At 58.8% G+C, this 16,267-nt stretch overlaps 2 protein-coding genes across 4 annotated transcripts; both read left to right on the plus strand.

Annotated features, from left to right (window-relative positions):
- The first annotated feature begins 1,658 nt into the window (after nt 1–1,658).
- CUNH17orf99 (chromosome unknown C17orf99 homolog) lies at nt 1,659–13,939 on the plus strand. Of its 3 annotated transcripts, none has more exons than XM_032429823.1 (5): nt 1,659–1,856; nt 7,723–8,022; nt 9,201–9,470; nt 9,597–9,693; nt 13,858–13,939. In XM_032429823.1, exons 1-5 carry the CDS (start codon nt 1,667–1,669, stop codon nt 13,868–13,870), a joined length of 870 nt encoding a protein of 289 aa, XP_032285714.1. In that variant the 5' UTR covers nt 1,659–1,666; the 3' UTR covers nt 13,871–13,939. The 3 variants fall into 3 exon arrangements, with proteins under 3 accessions (XP_032285714.1, XP_032285713.1, XP_032285715.1); XM_032429822.1 differs by lacking the exon at nt 13,858–13,939 and adding an exon at nt 10,712–11,416 and having other exon boundaries at nt 9,602–9,693; XM_032429824.1 differs by lacking the exon at nt 13,858–13,939 and adding an exon at nt 10,712–10,795.
- On the plus strand, nt 11,936–15,876 carry SYNGR2 (synaptogyrin 2). Its single transcript, XM_032429825.1, has 4 exons — nt 11,936–12,085; nt 13,858–14,095; nt 14,508–14,647; nt 14,737–15,876. Exons 1-4 carry the CDS (start codon nt 11,987–11,989, stop codon nt 14,932–14,934), a joined length of 675 nt encoding a protein of 224 aa, XP_032285716.1. The 5' UTR covers nt 11,936–11,986; the 3' UTR covers nt 14,935–15,876.
- Nucleotides 15,877–16,267: the final 391 nt, after the last annotated feature.

Raw genomic sequence — 16,267 nt, forward strand, 5'->3', positions numbered from 1 at the left:
GGTGAGCTCTGGGACATCAGCCCCCAGGCTCCAGCTGCCCCACTCCCCGCTCCCTATCATCCCTGCTACTGCTCCCAGGTGGGCAGGTCATCTGCTAGACCAGCTTCCCACCATGCCCAGACCTCTCGGGCCTCCGCGGCTTTCCCTGAGGAGGGCCAAGGGTACCCGAGGGCAAGGCTGTTTGTGCCTTCCTTGGGTCAGGTGCTCATTCCTGGGCTGTGCAAGGGGTGGGTGTGTAGTCCACCTGTGGAGCTCTGCAGGAGAGAACAGCCCCCAATGGAAGCAAATGGATCCCTGGGGGTGGGCCATCTTCCCTGAGGAAGGCAGCCCAAATGGGCGTTTTCTGCACAAGCTAAGTGAACCTGTCCAGGAGCCCTGGGCTTGGCTTGGGAGGAGCCCAGCTGCCTGGGGCAGGCAGGTGCCAGGGGTCAGCTGTGGGGCTGGCTGGGTCCTGGCCCACACCTCACCAGCTCCCTCCATTCTCTCTGGGCTCCAGGCTGCCCTGAGCCCCCAGCCCTGAGGGGTCCCGCCCAGGTCTGGCCTTAGTGTTCTCAGAGCTTCCTGGCTCCCTCCACCCTTTCTTCTCCCCAGATCCAGTGAGCTCTGCTGGAGACTGCTGAAAAGGCCATCCCACCATACGTGATGTGGGCTGGCCTCCTTCTGCTCTAGCTGGAATTGGGTTCAGATCCTGGGGAATGACCCCTATCCATGGGCATGAGGAAAAACCCCTCCCCTCTCTGAGCTTCCCCCCTGCATCAGGCTCCTGGGGTGACCAGGGGCCTCATCTGGTCTGAGCTTTAATTTGGGGGCCGAGCCCAGTCCAGCCACCCAGCAGGTGCCCAATAGGTGGTCACTAATGAACCAGTGTGAGATGGGCAGAGGTGGCCTCTCCTGCCTGCTTCTCTAACAGGTCCAGCCCCGCAGGTCTCCTGCGTGTATGTCAGACTCCCCTAGGGGGTTGCGGAGGACCCTTGTGATAACAGGCCCATCCCAATAGTCCAGAATAAGGATCCTATCTCAAAATCAGAAGATCAGCAACCTTAACACTCCCTTGCCAGGTAACATACATATTCCAGGGGTTAGGACGCTGGCATCTTCCTCCCAAACAAACCCAGTACAGCTCAGCAGTGGTGGCTGAGCGTAAGCCCTGGTTTGGCTCCAAGGCCCAGGGGCCTCCTAATCCCCCCAGAGGGTGTGGGGGCCTAGCTGTTCTGAGCCCAGCCCTGGTTGCCGAGGCCATGGGGCGCCGTGGCCTCCGGGTTATCTCCCTGCTGCAGGCACCCACCCTAGGAGCATCCCAGGGGCCCCAGAGTGGAGGTGGCCCTGCTGAGGGAGCTCTTGCAAGCCTGAGCAGAGGGCCCTTACCCCAGCAGAGGCATGAGTCTCCTTCTGCTGTTCTGCTTGGCCATGCTGGGTGAGCTAATGGGGACATCGTCGGGGGCAGGAGGGACCACCGCCAGGGCCTTGGGGAAGCAGGCTGAGGGTGCAGGGATGCCAGGGAGCATAGGAGAGGGACCTGGAGGCACAGACACTTCCAGAAGCACGAGGACAGAGAGGGAGAGATGTGGGCTTGAGACCAGCCCCTTATTGCACAATGTGGCCCGGTGATTGCTTCACTGTGCTGGGCCCACTATTTATTCATCCACAAAACGGCTGATGATGCTGAATGTTGTGGCCTCAAAAGAGCTTCTGCGAGCAGAGACACTTGTTGAGTCCTAGGCCTCCCTTCTGTCCTTGGCAGGAGGCTCTCTGGGTGGTCTCCGGCCTCCCCTCCACCCTGGGCTCCCTGCTTACTCCCTTCACAACCTCCCCCCCACTTCCAGGCACCAGCGGCTTCTCTGCGCAGCAGGAGGTAGGTGAGTAGCCCAGCACGCTGGAGGGAGACGGGGGGTGCCGTGGGGGGTGCCGTGGGGGGTGCCGTGGCTGGCGGAGGTTGCTGAGGGTGTGCCTGGTGGTGGACAGATGGACAATTCTGGAATTGGCCTCAACCCCTGCAGGGCCCTGGCGGGCATGGAGAGGAGCAGGTGGGCAGGCCAGTGGGGGACCTCCAGGGGACTTGGGGCAAGGAGAGAGCTGGCTTCCAGCTGGGCTCCGGTGGGGGGAGGAAGGGGAGCCGAGAGCGTGTCCCTGGGCAGGTACATCCCAGTCAATCTACCCCGGGTGCCCGATCTGGAGCAGATCTGCCGGGTGGGTGTGATTCCAGTGAGGGCTGGGGGCACCCGGCGGGGCACTGGGGCCAAGGAAGTCCAGGCTTCCCCAGAGGTCCTGCAAACGGAGTCTGGCTTACTCTCAGAGGCAGCTGGAGGGCGCGGGGCCCCTTCTCCACCAGGGGGTGGTACAGAGCCAGGGGGAGGGGACGCTCCTGGTCCCTCCTCCATGCCTGCCTCCTCCCCGCCTTCTCCAGCTCTCCCCCTACCACACCCCCACCCCCATTTCTAGCCCTGTGACCCTTAAGGTCAGGGTGGTGGGTTACCTCCTCCTCTCCACCAGGCTGGGGGGTGGTGTTCCCCCCTGACTTGTCTCCACCATCACCTCGCCGGGGCCACCGGGTCACAGAGCTGGCATCTGTCTCTATTCCACTGAAGGGTGGGTCTCGCTTGAATGCGGCACAAGCAATTATCATTTCCTCATTTGCTTTAAAAACAAACACGTCAGTCCTGGTGTTTCTGCTAAAAAGGGAGCGGCTGGAGGCGTTAGACATTTGCGTCCCCGTTTCGGGAAGTACCTGGCCAGGGCTGGTGGGCCCCCCTCCGCCCCTGACTTCTGCTCAGACTCTTGCCCAACAAGCCTTGCTAACTAAACTCCGGAGAGGCCAGCTGGGAAATCATTCATTCGTTCAACAGAGACTGTAGGAGCACCTGTTTGGTGCCTGGCACTGTTCTAGGCCCCAAGATGGGTCCACAGGGTGCAGAAAAAAACAAAGATCCCCACCTTCCCATAGCTTACATTCCAGCGGGGCCGCGGGGGTGGGGAGACAGATGACAGATGATAGGGACAATAAGCGCCTTCCACAGTGTGTTGGAACCCAGTAAGTCCTAGAGAGAAGCAAGCAGGGAGGAGTGGAAGGGAGCACGGGGGGATGGGGAGGGTCAGCATGTATTGGGAGATTGTCACTGGGAGATTGTCATTGGGAGAAGGGGACACCCAAGCGGGGACACAAAGGAGCCAGTAAAGCCTGGGAGGCCTGAGTGCTGACTGCAGGAAGCAGTGGGGAGGGGAGAGCTCGATGGGGAGGAGGGTTGAGTAGGGAGTGCTCAGTGGACATCGCTACAGGGGGTGGGGTTTTCATGGAAGCCAAGGTCTGGTTTGCCCTTCAAGGCTGCTGTGTTGAGAAGAGACGGGATGGGGACCATGGGTAGAATCCCAGGGAGCCATCAGGCTGTTCCTGGGATCCAGAGGAGAGATTGGGTGATAGCCAGAGCCCCCGGGAGAAGTGATCAAGATATATCCTGAAGGTCAGGCCAGCAGCGCGTGCTGGGAGGATGGGATGGGAAAGACAGAGCCAGAGAAGATGATCCCAAAGTTTTTGGCCTGAGCAACTCGAAGGATTGACCAAATAAAGTGCAGCCTTACCATGGAATCTTATGCAGCTAAACACTCCCGTGGGGGCAAGAAGTAGGGCACAAGAGATGGGAAGTTGAGGAACTGAAGAGCCAGGGTGTTGGAAAGACGATCTCTATGTATTTTGAAATCCCCAGGCATTGTGGCCGGTGTGGTATTGAGAGTGGTAGGAACGGGGGGCAGGAATCTTCAAGGAATGATGCGTGTTTCTAGGTAACTAACCCGGGGGAGCAGGGTAGAATACGTCTGAAGACATGAGGTTCAAGCCTGGTGTTTAGGGAGTGAGGAGGGAGAATAGTCCAGAAATGCCAAGAGGATATCCACCCCTCTCCTCCCAGGTCAGTGCTGGGGAGGCTGTGGGGACCCCATCATCTGAGACAACCGCGGGGTAGGCCCTGCCCTGGGTGCGGGGGAGGCTGGTTCCCGTAGGCGTCGGTGAGGTGTCGGAGTGCCGACTGAACCTACATTCCTGAGGGCTCCGCGGGAGGATGCCAGGGTCGGGAAGGTTGGGGAGGTGGTGGGGTGATGGTGGATGTGCAGAGCCTCCTAAGACGTGGGGCAGGGCAGGGAGGATGACCTGGGGGCCTGGGGCATCCTGTGGGGCTGCCATGAACGCACAACAGTGTTCTCACTCAGAGGGGGGATATCTGGATGAAGCACGGTTTCAAACTAGATCGTCCCCCTGAGAGCGAGCCAAGGAACCTTGACGGATTGTCCTCCATGTATTCCTAAAACCTGTGTGGAGTTTCTCAGCGATGTTCAGAAGAACCCCTTGGAGGGGCTGCTGTCGTAACTTCCTGGGACTGCCGTAAGGAATTACCACACACTGGGGGGTTTAAAATAACAACAAGTCATTCTCTCCTAGTTCTGGAGGCTAGAGGTCAGAGATGGGGGTGTCGGCAGGGAGAAGCTGACCCAGGCCTCCTCTCTCCTGGCTTCCGGTGGCTCCTGGCAGTCCTTGGAGTTCATGGCTGGTGACAGCATCCCTCCAACCTCTGCCTGCCTCTTCATGTGGCCTCTCCCTGCGTGTGTGTGCGTCTCTGTCTCTTCTCTTAGTAGGGCCACCCTAATCCACCATGGATCCCCGGAGTGCATCTGTAAAGACCCTATTTCCAAATAAGGCCCCATTCACAGGACCCGGGCGATAGGGCTTGACCATATCTTTTTTGGAAGCCATAATTCAACCCTCAACACGTGGGCTGCTTGTTCAAAATCAGATCCCGGAACAACCCCCCCTCCCCCTTAGGTCTAATACATTGGATCTCTAGGGTTGGGACTCAGATCTCTAAGCCTCTGGTTATCACAGACACAAGCCTGGAGACAGGCAGGGGCGATCCTGAAGGGCCTCTGAGCCTTGGGGCAGCAGCTCCAAGGTCCCCGCATTCACCCCAAGGGGCTTCCTTCTCTCCTTAGCAACAGAAGGAGGCTCTGCGCGGCCACCCACTCAGCCCAGCCCAGCTTGGCTCAGCTTCCAGTCTGAGCGTGGGCCTGTCTCTTCATCACATTGAGTGTGCTGTCCCATCCTCCAATGCTCTAATGCACATGATGAATTTTTAATTGAATGCCAGCCCTCTCATTATTGCTGGGTTAAATGCATAAACTAAACGATCAACAAAGACCACACCAGTCTTGTTAGAATATAAAGTGAATGCCCTGTGGCCTAGTGCAGTCAGAAGTGACTCTGGTCTGTGAGTTTATGTAAATCAAGCTTCTATTATTGGCCCTCAAAATGGAAACCAAAGCAACCCAGCTTTTTCTTTTAACTTTTATTAGTCATTTCCCTCCATGAAGGGAGTGAAGAAAAGTGTCATCACACTGAACACCCTGAGCCCCCATTTCCCCTGTGGAGGGAGATTCGGGCCCCAAGAGCATCTGGGCAGTGAGGAGCTGGCCCTTTGGCCCCAGGTTGCATCCACAAAATTACCGGTGGCAGTGTGCAAAATGGTGCCCCAGAGACCACACTGGACGCTCCGTAGGGCTTTACTTACTTCAAATCCAAGACTTTGTGTGAAAGCTTGTTTGGAAAAAAAAAAAAAGTACTAAACTATGGGGGTTCTCATGCCGTTGAGAAAGAGGAACAGATGAGAAAACATCTGTTGGTGTGTGTGCAGCCCTGGGCAGGGCTAGAAATCTGATTCTGGAAGGCTGCTGGTGGTTGTCAAGACCATGGTTTCTCAACCTCGACACTTTTGACATCGGAACTGGACGATTCCGTTATGGGGCTGTCCTGTGCGTTATTGGATATTTTAGTGACATCCCTGGCCTCTACCTACTAGATACCAGGAGCACCCCCCATTCATGGCAACCAAAAATGCTTCCAGACACAAAGGTCCCTTGGAAGCAAAACCAAAACCACCCCTGGCCAAGAACCACTGGTCTAAAAAGAAATATGCTTAGTGGTCAGAACCTTTAGGATTCCTAGGAAATGTCTCTGAAGGAAGCACTTTCTAGTTGGTTCCAGTTCTCTGCTCCGTGAGCAGTTTTCTGATGGCAGTGTGGTTTCCAGAGCCAGTGTGCCCACCCAGCAGGGCAAGGGTGATGCATGAGGCACATGATATTTCGATTTCATCAACCCTTTCCTCTACGCCCCCCAAGCGCTGCCCCTACACACTCTCCTTGAACAGGCACAGAATGTTGCCCACAATGCAGCCTCCCTCCCAAACCCCCTTGAGGGGCAGCTTTGTTTCCACCCAACCTCTGTCTGGAAGAATTCAGTATGGGCTGCAAGAGAAGCTCTTAGAAACATCTTCTGCATCAAATCAACTCCAGGATCCATCTGCAAAACAGAGCAGTTAGTTACTTCCAAGCAGAGAGGCAGTGTTGATGGAAGAATGCAGGGTGCTGCTGGAGAGTGGGTCCGGCCCTGCGTCCCCCAGGTGCTCCAGCATCTGGTCCTGCATCCCCCAGGTGCTGGAAGCATCCAGTCTCCTGTGAGGGCCTCCCTGCTCTCTGGAAATCCTGCTTTCCCAAGTGGCCTCTTTCTCTCTGGCTCAGCTCAACCCTGTTGATCTGGGTCCTACCCTCTACCCTCTCCTTCTGACTGTCCCTTTAAACCAGATGTTGACCTCTCCGGGGCCTGGCCAGCTCCCCTGCATCCCAGGTCCCCTGCTGGGTCTGGCACTGAGAGGAGGCCTCTGATACCAGTTCAGCGTGCAACCAAGTAACTGCCTTCTCGTGGGAGGGAGTTGTTCAGCCAACAAACAGTAGATTTCTGGTCTCCTGCCTTGGGCCACCTTCTTGCATATGGTGATGTGCAAGAAGGACTCCAGCACCTCTCCCCTGCCACTTACAGTCGACCAGCTCATTGAATCTAGAAGTTGAATTCAGTGTCGGCTCTCCTGACCTGTGTCCCAAACTTCTCCGTGCTTCCTACTCATGTCCTAATTTCATTTTATTTTTGTAGGAAAATATTCTGGGCAAAAAGAATCTAAACCCCAGAGACAGACTTTTATCCAGGAGGCCTGCCTCCCTTCCTGCCTTCCTTCTTGCCTTCCTTCCTTCCTTCCTTTTCAAAATTGGGGTGAAATTCACATAACACAAAATTAACCATTTTAAAGTGACGATTCAGTAGCGTTTAGTGCATTCACAGTGTTGTGCAACCATCACCCTATCTAGTTCCAAAACATTTCCATCACCCCAAAATGAAAGCCCCGACCCACAAGCAGTCACTCCCCATCTGCCCCTCCCCCAGCCCCTGTCAACCGGCAATCTGCTTTCTGTTTCGGGATTTTCCTATTCGGGACGTTTCATGTGAATGGAATCGAAGATAGTTCACCTTCTGTGTCTGACTTACCTCCCTCGACGTGATGTTTCTAAGGCTCGTCCATGCTATAGCATGGATCAGAACTTCATTGCTTTTTATGGGTGAGGATTATTCCATCATGTGGCCAGGCCAGGGTTGACTTATCCATTCATCCACGGACGGACGCATGGGCTACTTCCACCTGCTGGCTAGCGTGAATAGTGCTGCTGTGAGCCTGGGCGCACACGTAGCCATTACAGTCCCTGTTTTCCATTCTTTTGGTACATATCTAGAAGTGGGATTTGCTAGGTCATATGATAATTTTTTAACTTTTTGAGGAACCGCAAAACCGGCATTTTCTTAAGGTGCTTGATCAATATTGGTTTCCTTCTTCCGCCTTGGACCCTTTCACCTGCCAGAAGTCACCCCTGAGACCTTCATTGCCTACAAAGTCCTGGAGGTTTTCCCCAGAGGCCGCAGGGTGGCCATAACGTGCCACTCACCCCAGGCACCCCCGCCCATCACCTACTCCCTCTGGGGGAGTCAGGGCACCGAGGTCGCCAAGAAGGTGGTGAAGACCAGAGACCTGGCCTCCTTCAGCATCAACATCACGCTCAAGTCCAGGCCAGACCTGCTCACTTACTCTTGCAAGGCGGCCTCCCCCTGGGGCGAGCATTCAGCCAGCACCAAGCTACAGATGTACTGGGAGCTGTGGACCAGTGAGTGCACACTGGGGGCTGGAGGTGGGGCAGGGTCTGGGCTAGAAGGCAGGAGGCTGGGGACAGGACAGGTTGCTCACCTCCAAGGCCACTCTGGGTCCCTTACGCCTGCGCCCAGAACAGTGTAGCTCCTGGCTGGGCCCCAGGGCACCATCTCCTGGCAGGGGCCTTTGAGGTGGGCAGAAGTGACCAGGGCCTGGGCCCCATCAGTTGAGCTCTGGCCTCATTCTGATAAAGTAGGCATTTTTTGTGCTTTATCTAGTTGAATCTTCACTACAACTGGAGGGTGGGGTTTGTGGTTCCTGGCCTATATAAAGCCTTGGTGATTAAGAATGTCGCCCCAGCTCCAAAACCTGTCTTCTTCCCACTTCTTCTCTGATCTTAACTCAGGTGTCCTTCCTGGTGGGAGGCACGGGGTGTGGTTGGGGGGAGGGGAGCTGGAGGATGTTGCCCAGGCCAGTGGTGGGCCCCTGGCCCTCTGACTCCGCCCCTGAGAGGAGCCAGCCTAGTGAAGGAGGGCCCAGGGTCTGGAGCCCTATGGTCAGAGTTCAAGTCTCGACACTTAGAGGCTGTGGGTCTTGGGCAAGTCACTCAACCTCTGTGGGCCTGGTTGCTTCATCTGCAAAACAAAAATAATAATAGTTCCTACCCCTGGAGGGCAGGAAGGATTCAGCGGAAGCTTCTAGTAGGTGGTCAGTTTGCCACAAGGGGCGGTGGTTGTTACTCATCCGTAAGGCTATTTACAGCATTAGGCTGAAGGCCCTGGGGGATTCTAGAATCTAGAATCTTGTAAGTGACAGTTCTTATTCTGAAGGAACTATTCCAGTAAAAGAGCCAAGACTGAAAGAATGTAAACAGGGTTGCCAGATAAATTTTGCACCGGACATAGTCATTATTTACCTGAAATTAAAATTTAACTGGGCATCCTGTATGTATTTTTATTTGGTAAGTCTGACAACCCAGAATATACCAAATGTGAAATTGTGTAGTACACACTGCAAGTAGAATAGAAGCTCAGACACAAGACGGAGGGGGTAATCCGGAAGGCTGCTTGAAGGCGGGAGCAATAACAGTTAGGCCTCCAGGCTCAGTAGGCATTTTGTAACAAGGGAATTTGCTTGGGAGAGGGTGTGAAAGTCACCGAGCCACGCCTGTGCTAACCTCTTCCACCCTACCAGAGCCCGTGTCCCAGCTGCAGGCTACCTTCACCTTGCTGGACAGAGGATCCGGCCCCAGGGTAGAGATTTCCTGCCGGGTGTCCTCGGGCAGCCCACCCATCACCTACCGCCTGGTGGGGAAGGATGGGTCCGTCCACATGCAGCAGAGACCGAGCTATGGGCAGCCTGCCGACTTCTCCTTCGCCCTTCCCAACATGTCCACCTGGCTCCAGTGCCAGGCTGAAAATGACCTCAGTGTCCAGTCCAGCCCCTTCAAGCTGGTGCCCCCCGGTGAGAGGGCCCCTTGGTTCCCAGACGGGCAGCAGTGGGAGGTGGAAGAGCTCCTCCTCGCCCTGGCCAAGAGCAGGGAAGGGCGCTGAGAGGGGGGGCCAGCTCAACCACCCCCCTCCCTCGCAGGACAGCCGCCCCAGGGGGCCATCGTGGCGCTGGCTGGCAGCCTCACCTCCATTGCCGCTGTCACCTCTTGGTTGCTGGGCCGGGCCTTGTGGACCAGGTAGGAGATGGGTGCGGGATGTGGGGGACAGTGAGGACGGTGGGTGGCCTATATGGGCCACCAGGAGCCCGGCTGGAGGCAGCGGGTGGTGGGTTTGTAGGACAGGGCTGCCTCCAGGGCAAACAAAGGGCCACATGGATCATGCATGACTTGCAAAAGTTCATGAAGGGCCTACTGGGTGCCAAGTGCCTGCCGAGGGCTTGCACAGCCTGGCTTTATCTGACCCTGACCAACACTCCCAGCAGCCCTGTGATGGAGTCCCCTGGCCTCTGGATGGGGCATATTCGCCCGTCTTCCTGAGGGGTCGGAGGAGGAAGAGGGACGCCAGGAGTAGGGATGATGCCCCCCAGGGACCAGGGTGGATCAGGGGCTTCTGCTCTCCATGGCAACCACATAGGCCGGTGCTTCCTGGCTGGTGACAAGAGGCAGGGCCAGACCTCCTAGGGTCCCCTCTCCAAGGCTCTCACTCCACTGACTTGTAAAGTGACCAGGGCCTTTGTGTCGTCCATCCCCTGGCCCCGCAGGCCTCTGTGTGCTCCACCTGTCTAGCCTTTGGCAGCCGTCACCTGTGCCCCGTGAACTTCTCACCTCCCTGGGCCTCTAGGATACTGCCATCTCCTGGTTGCCTTCCTCCCTCCCTGGCCAGGCTTCTCAGTGGCCATTGTCTGTCCTTGGTACTCCTCTTGTCTCACCTCTGGGTCCCCCCTCCCGTCTCTGTCCCTTCCAGAGGCCAGACTCGTGGGAGAGCCGTGTCACCTCTCTGAGCCTCTGTGTTCCCTTCTATAAAATGGGATATAGAGACCAGGCTCTCACTCGCCATGAGACCAGGGGCCAGCGCTTGTCCTCTTGGTGATTCAGTTCCCTCCCCCCTCATTTAGTGGGGTGACTAAGCCTTACAGCCCTTCTGCTGCCCAGGGTGCTGATGCACTTGGCACCCTAAAACTCCCAGAGGCCTTGGGAGGGGGTGGCTGAGATGTGTGTTTGCCTAACCTGGAATCTTAACTCCTTTGTCATCAAGGCTGTGACCAGAAGAGGCAGGCTTGGCAGAGTCCTCTCAGGAGGGCCCTGGTCTTTGTCCACTACAGAAAGGACCCACCATTTGCGTGAAGAAAAACCTGCCAGCCCGGATTCTTGGAACCTGGTGCTCCCCTAACCCATGAACGCACATGGTGTTAGGCTGAGGATTTTAGGATGGGGTGGGCTGTGATGGAAGGGGAAGTCCATAGGAAGGGGGGGCTCTGTGTGGGCCCTGTCCTCACCCCTCAGCTGCTTGTCACCATCCATGCAGGTCTGGGGAAAGTGGGGTACATTGTGAAAAGGCCCAGCTGCACCAACCCACCACCCCCACAGCTGTTCCCCTCTTCCCAGGAGTGGCACTCCCATCTCCTGGTGGCCTAGTCCTCTGGCCCAACCTACTCACCTGTCACTGTCCAGCTCACCTGGGAGGACTCAGCCCTCCCCTGGCCAGCACCCCCTCATTAATCCTCACCTGCAACTAGCAAAAAGCGTCTGGAGTTTTCCCCTGCCTGTCCGCTGGTGGCCCCTAGAGAATGCACCCCCCACCCCATTCCCACTCAGCCTTCTCTGTTCAGAAGCTCTAAACCATTTGGGGGTGTGTTGGGGGAGGATAATTGGATTAAACCCTGTCCTCTGCCTGTCACCCTGGAAACTTTGTTTCTGTCCGCACACCATCTTGGGCATGGAAGTCTGAAGTCATACATACTCGGGACCTGGTCCAGCCGGGGAAGATTTGGCGGGGGCGGGGCGGGGGGGGGGGCTCGACGCCACCCCAGGCTTAGCTCCAGAGAGAAGCAAAGAGTGACGGGCCAGTCAGGGAGTGCGTCCAGGCTGTGGCCTGGGGTTTTGGATGGAATGGGGAGAGAAGAGGGGGTGCTTGTGAGCCTGGGTCCTGGGCAGGTGAGGCTGTCTTCCTACAAGGACCACTGACTGGCCCCTTTGGTATTGGACGAGCTTCCCGGAGAAGAAGGCGGGACGGCAGGGGCAAGTGTGGGTGGGGCAGAGGGGCGGGCCCTCCGCGCCTCCCTCTCTTTCTGAGCACTCTCTGGCGCCTTCCTGGGAGCAGGGGGACGCGGCCCGGGCCACCAGCTGGGCTGGACGGCTGTTCCCTGCCGGAACGCAGGCCCCGCCCGCTCCACTCGCCACTGGCGCCGGGCCGCACTTTGCCCTCGGTCCCTGGGGCCATGTTGGCCACGCCCCGGGGGCGGGGCAGTGCCGGGGCGGGGCGGTGGCTGAGTCCTCGGCGGTCCGCGGCGGCGGCGGTGGCGAAGGCGACATGGAGAGCGGGGCCTACGGCGCGGCCAAGGCGGGCGGCTCCTTCGACCTGCGGCGCTTCCTGACGCAGCCGCAGGTGGTGACGCGAGTCGTGTGCCTGGTGAGCCGGCGGGGACTCCGGGCCCGGGGACCGGACTGGGCCGCCAGGCCCGGGCGGGAGAGGGGTTCCCGCGAGTCTGCGAGCGCGACAGGTGGCGGCGGCCGAGGCCGGGAGGGTGCGGGTGGCGCGCGGGGGGCCGGCGAGAGGGCCCGGGCCCCGCCGCCCTCCATGACCAGGGCCCGGTCGGCTCCCACCCACGGGCCCCAACTTCCCCCACCTTCCCCCGGTCCTCGCTGCCCCCCACCGGCCGGGCTCGGGTTGGGGTGGCCCGGAGGCGCCGCGGGGAGCAGGCCTGTCGCCCTGCTGGCGGTGGGAGGAGCTTGGGGCAGCCCCAGGACAGGTGGCCGGCGTCCTGAGACTCGGTGCTGGGGGAATTAGCCGGGAAGGGGCTTTCCCAAGCCGCGTGGGGTACTGGGGCAATATGGCCTCCTGAAACAGCATCTCCCTTCCACTCGGGAGCAGGTCTGCTTCCCCACCCAAGATCAGGTGACCCCAGGATGTATCCTGTGAGGTAGGGGAGCCCTCCAGCACCAGGTTGGGGGGGGTTGGGGGGGGTCACAGGCTCTTGGACAACCAGCTCCCAAAGTTGGACAAGGTGTTAGAGATGGGCAGGCAGAGGACTGGGACTGAGGTGCCCACGCTATGCCTTCATGGGGTCTGTTCCAAGGGGCAGATGCCCCGTGTGTTGGGATGGCTGTGCCAGGAGTGGGGCCTGGCACACTGCTCCCAGCATCCCGGAGTTCCGGCTTCATCTCCCGCTGGGGGTGGGGCTTGTGACTGCTCGCTCCAGAGCCTATTGAACGGGCCTTGTTCGGGCGGGGCAGGGGAGAGGCCTGGGCCCCTCCCAGTGAGAGCCAGGTGTCCAGACTGTCCTGCATCCCTGCATCTGCTGACATGGGGTGGTGGCCTTGAAGTGTAGGGAGGAGATGAGGTGACATGAGGCTGTTCCCAAGGGCCTGGAGCCCCTCCCAGAGTTCTGGCTGGCACACCCCCTTGCACCCCCAACTAGGACCTGCAGGGTTCTGAGTGCAGAACGGTGTCCACAGGGCCTGCCAGTCAGACCAGCCTGGGGTGCTCCGGCAGGCACTCCAGACAGGACTCACTTATGGGCAGGAAGCAGACTGGGCTTCCCTCAGAGGGGAGAGTCCCGATGCCAAAGAGGCCAGTAGTCCTTGTAGGAAGACAGCTGGCCCAACTGGGGAGGCCAGGCCGGAGCAGGAAAGAGTCGGAGGGGGCACCAAGAAGTGGGAGTCTGGGGGCATGGGCTTCCGCTCAGAGCACACTGGCATGCCTTTCCTGAGGGCAGGGGGCGGGGGGAGTTCTCCATCACCCAGGTGTTCAGGCAGCGGTGACTCAGGCAGGAGATGATCTGTGGGTGAGGCTCCAGGCCTGGGTTTCTGTGACTCTGTGGCCCATCTCCTTCTGAACCACAGTGACCCTCCTGGCAGGCAGCTGGGGCGGGGCAGCCCCCTCTCAGGAGATCCCCGTCCATTCCCCACCGGCCCCAGTCCAGGAATCCCCAGCCATGCCCTTGCTGGCGGTGGCTGTGCTGCTATCTGCCGGAGGCCTGGGAGAGGGGAGTAGAGAGAAGCGGGGAACCTGCACCAGGAGGCAACTTGCTTATCAGCTCACGCCCCAAGTTCAGAAAGGGCCATGGCGCCTGATCCCCCAAAGGGCAACAGCAGCAGTGGGGGAGCCCAGGGTCCCCATCATGTGTGCCCCCCCGGGGCTTGTCTGTCGACCACTCAGCCCTTCCCCACCTGTCCCCTCAGGTCTTTGCCTTGATCGTGTTCTCGTGCATTTTCGGCGAGGGCTACAGCAATACCCACCAGTCCAAACAGAAATACTGCATTTTCAACCACAACGAGGATGCGTGCGGCTACGGCATCGCCATCGGGGTGCTGGCCTTCCTGGCCTCAGCCTTTTTCCTCGTGGTTGATGTCTATTTCCCCCAGATCAGCAACGTCACTGACCGCAAATACCTGGTTATCAGCGACCTGCTCTTCTCAGGTACCTGCTAGCAGCGCCCCCATTCTATTTGGGGAGATGGATAGGAGCAGGCAGTGTTCCCCAAAGCCCTGGGGCTCTGGGATTGCAGGGCCTCGGCAACCTTGGGAGGGGCCAGGAGCAGCCCGGGGTCCGCGGCCCCACTCGAGTACACAGGTTTGCACAGCACAGGGATTTCTGTCGCTCTGCCGAAGCCCACCGGCGTTGAGTGATGGTCACAGGGCTCTGGAGCCAGGCACCCCGGTCCCCACCCTGGCTTCTGCATCAGTGCCCTTTATACTCCTGGAGGCTTCTGGGAGATCCTTGCCCAGGGCCTCCCCCGCACCCCCACCACCACAAGGAGCCCTTCCTGGGTCCCCGAACAGCCGCTGCCTCCTCCATGGAGCTGACCTTGCCCTCCCGGCCTTCTTCCCAGCTCTCTGGACCTTCCTGTGGTTCGTTGGTTTCTGCTTCCTTACCAACCAGTGGGCAGCCACCAAGGAGGAAGATGTGTTCGTGGGGGCCGACTCGGCCCGGGCAGCCATCACCTTCAGCTTCTTCTCCATCTTCTCCTGGGTAGGTGGGCCGGGGCGGACAAGGGTTGCAGTATCTTTGGAGAAGGGTGGTGGGAGGCTGACGAACCCAAAACTCGGGGTTCCCTGCAGGGTGTGCTGGCCTCCTTGGCCTACCAGCGCTACAAGGCCGGAGTGGACGACTTCATCCAGAACTATGTAGACCCCACTCCAGACCCCAGCACAGCCTACGCCTCCTACCCTGGTGCATCTGCGGACAACTACCAACAGCCGCCCTTCACCCAGAACGCCGAGACCACTGAGGGCTACCAGCCGCCCCCCGTGTACTGAGCCTCGGAGGGGGATGGTAAGGGAGGCGGAGAGGGTGCTCGGGGGGCCTCCCCCCTCTCTGGACTCCTCCCATGAGCCTCGCCTCCTGGAGCTGTGGCCCCTCCTCCTGTCCCGGGCCCTTCGGAGCCTGGGCACAGCCTGGAGGGCCACTGCTCCCCCCACCCCGGCTGCTGCTGCTGCGGGGCCCCAGCCCAAAGTGCCTCTGCCCCAAGGGCTTCACCCACCACTCCTCAAGGGCATTTTTTAGAAAAGGGTTTTTGGCCGGATGCGTTTTGTTATTGCTTTTAATGATCCCATCCCCACCTGAAATAGCTAGACCTGCCCGACATGCTGTTTTGACAAGTGCCTTAGCTTCTCCCCAGCCCAGAGGAGCCGGGCTCAGGTCCAGGCTGTGGTGGCCGCGGTTACTTGGGGTTCTGTGCCAAAGATGAGGCTGCGAGCCTTCCACCTGCTCTGCTGCTGGTGCTGGCCGGGGGCCCCCTTTCCTGCTCACTCAGGTTTGTTTCCCACCTCCTGGCGCTGTCGTGCCCACAGCCCCCTGCCTGCTCTGGGAGCTGGCAGCCCAGTGCTCACTGCTGTCCTGTCTGCTCGCTCTTGGGTCTGGGGTCCCTACCCTGTGCTTGTGCCTCTGGGCTGGTCCCCTGACAGCGGTGGCGGCGGGAGGAGTGGGGGGCCTGGAAGGATGCTTGCCACAGGGGCATGGGGTAGCACTCCCTTCTCCTTGTTCCCACCCCTTGGCAACAGGGAGGGACTTTGCCTGACCAGAAACGCCCAGCTTTATGTAAATATTCTGCCACTGTTAGGTGTGGGGTGCTCCCATAGCCCCCGGGCTGTTCTGAATGTATTAAGAAGCCTTGGGGATAAGATGCACAGATCCCTGGTTCTAGTAGACGGATTCCAAGACAGAATAAATGTTTTCCTCGTTCATAATCTCCATTGTCATTCGTTGGGCCTTAGCCTAGAGGTCGAAGAGAAATTCCACTCTGGGGTGCACCCTGGGAGGGGGGTGCTTTACGAACTTGGTTTTGAATAGTCCCGGCGGCCTGCCCCGTTGGTACGCCTCACGCACGCATGCGCACACACTGCCTCGTCTGGGGTCTCATGCCTCACGCTGCCGTCCATCAGCATCTTAAAATAGCAACTGTGCTCAGCTTGTAAACAAGACAGTTTCTCTGGACTGCCTTGCCAGGGCCTTGCTGTGCCCTTGTTAGAGCTGGGGTGGGGGCACCAGGGAGCTGCCCCACTGAATGCCCCTTCCCTGGTAACCCTTTCCTTCCCAACCCCTCCTAGCAGAGTGAGGAGTCCCCTGGCGAGGCCCAGTCCTCCACTTCCT

The sequence above is a fragment of the Phoca vitulina genome, unplaced genomic scaffold, assembly GCF_004348235.1.
Source record: "Phoca vitulina isolate PV1807 unplaced genomic scaffold, GSC_HSeal_1.0 scaffold41, whole genome shotgun sequence".
Lineage (NCBI taxonomy): Eukaryota > Metazoa > Chordata > Mammalia > Carnivora > Phocidae > Phoca > Phoca vitulina.

Coding starts and splice junctions, on each gene's coding strand:
- CUNH17orf99 (XM_032429822.1), top strand. CDS start 1,667: ATGTTGTGGCCTCAAAAGAGCTTCTGCGAGCAGAGACACTTGTTGAGT. Junction 1,857..7,722: donor CTCTGCGCAGCAGGAGGTAG/GTGAGTAGCCCA, acceptor TTCACCTGCCAG/AAGTCACCCCTGAGACCTTC. Junction 9,471..9,601: donor CTTCAAGCTGGTGCCCCCCG/GTGAGAGGGCCC, acceptor CTCGCAGGACAG/CCGCCCCAGGGGGCCATCGT.
- SYNGR2 (XM_032429825.1), top strand. CDS start 11,987: ATGGAGAGCGGGGCCTACGGCGCGGCCAAGGCGGGCGGCTCCTTCGAC. Junction 14,096..14,507: donor CAGCGACCTGCTCTTCTCAG/GTACCTGCTAGC, acceptor CCTTCTTCCCAG/CTCTCTGGACCTTCCTGTGG. Junction 14,648..14,736: donor TCTTCTCCATCTTCTCCTGG/GTAGGTGGGCCG, acceptor GGTTCCCTGCAG/GGTGTGCTGGCCTCCTTGGC.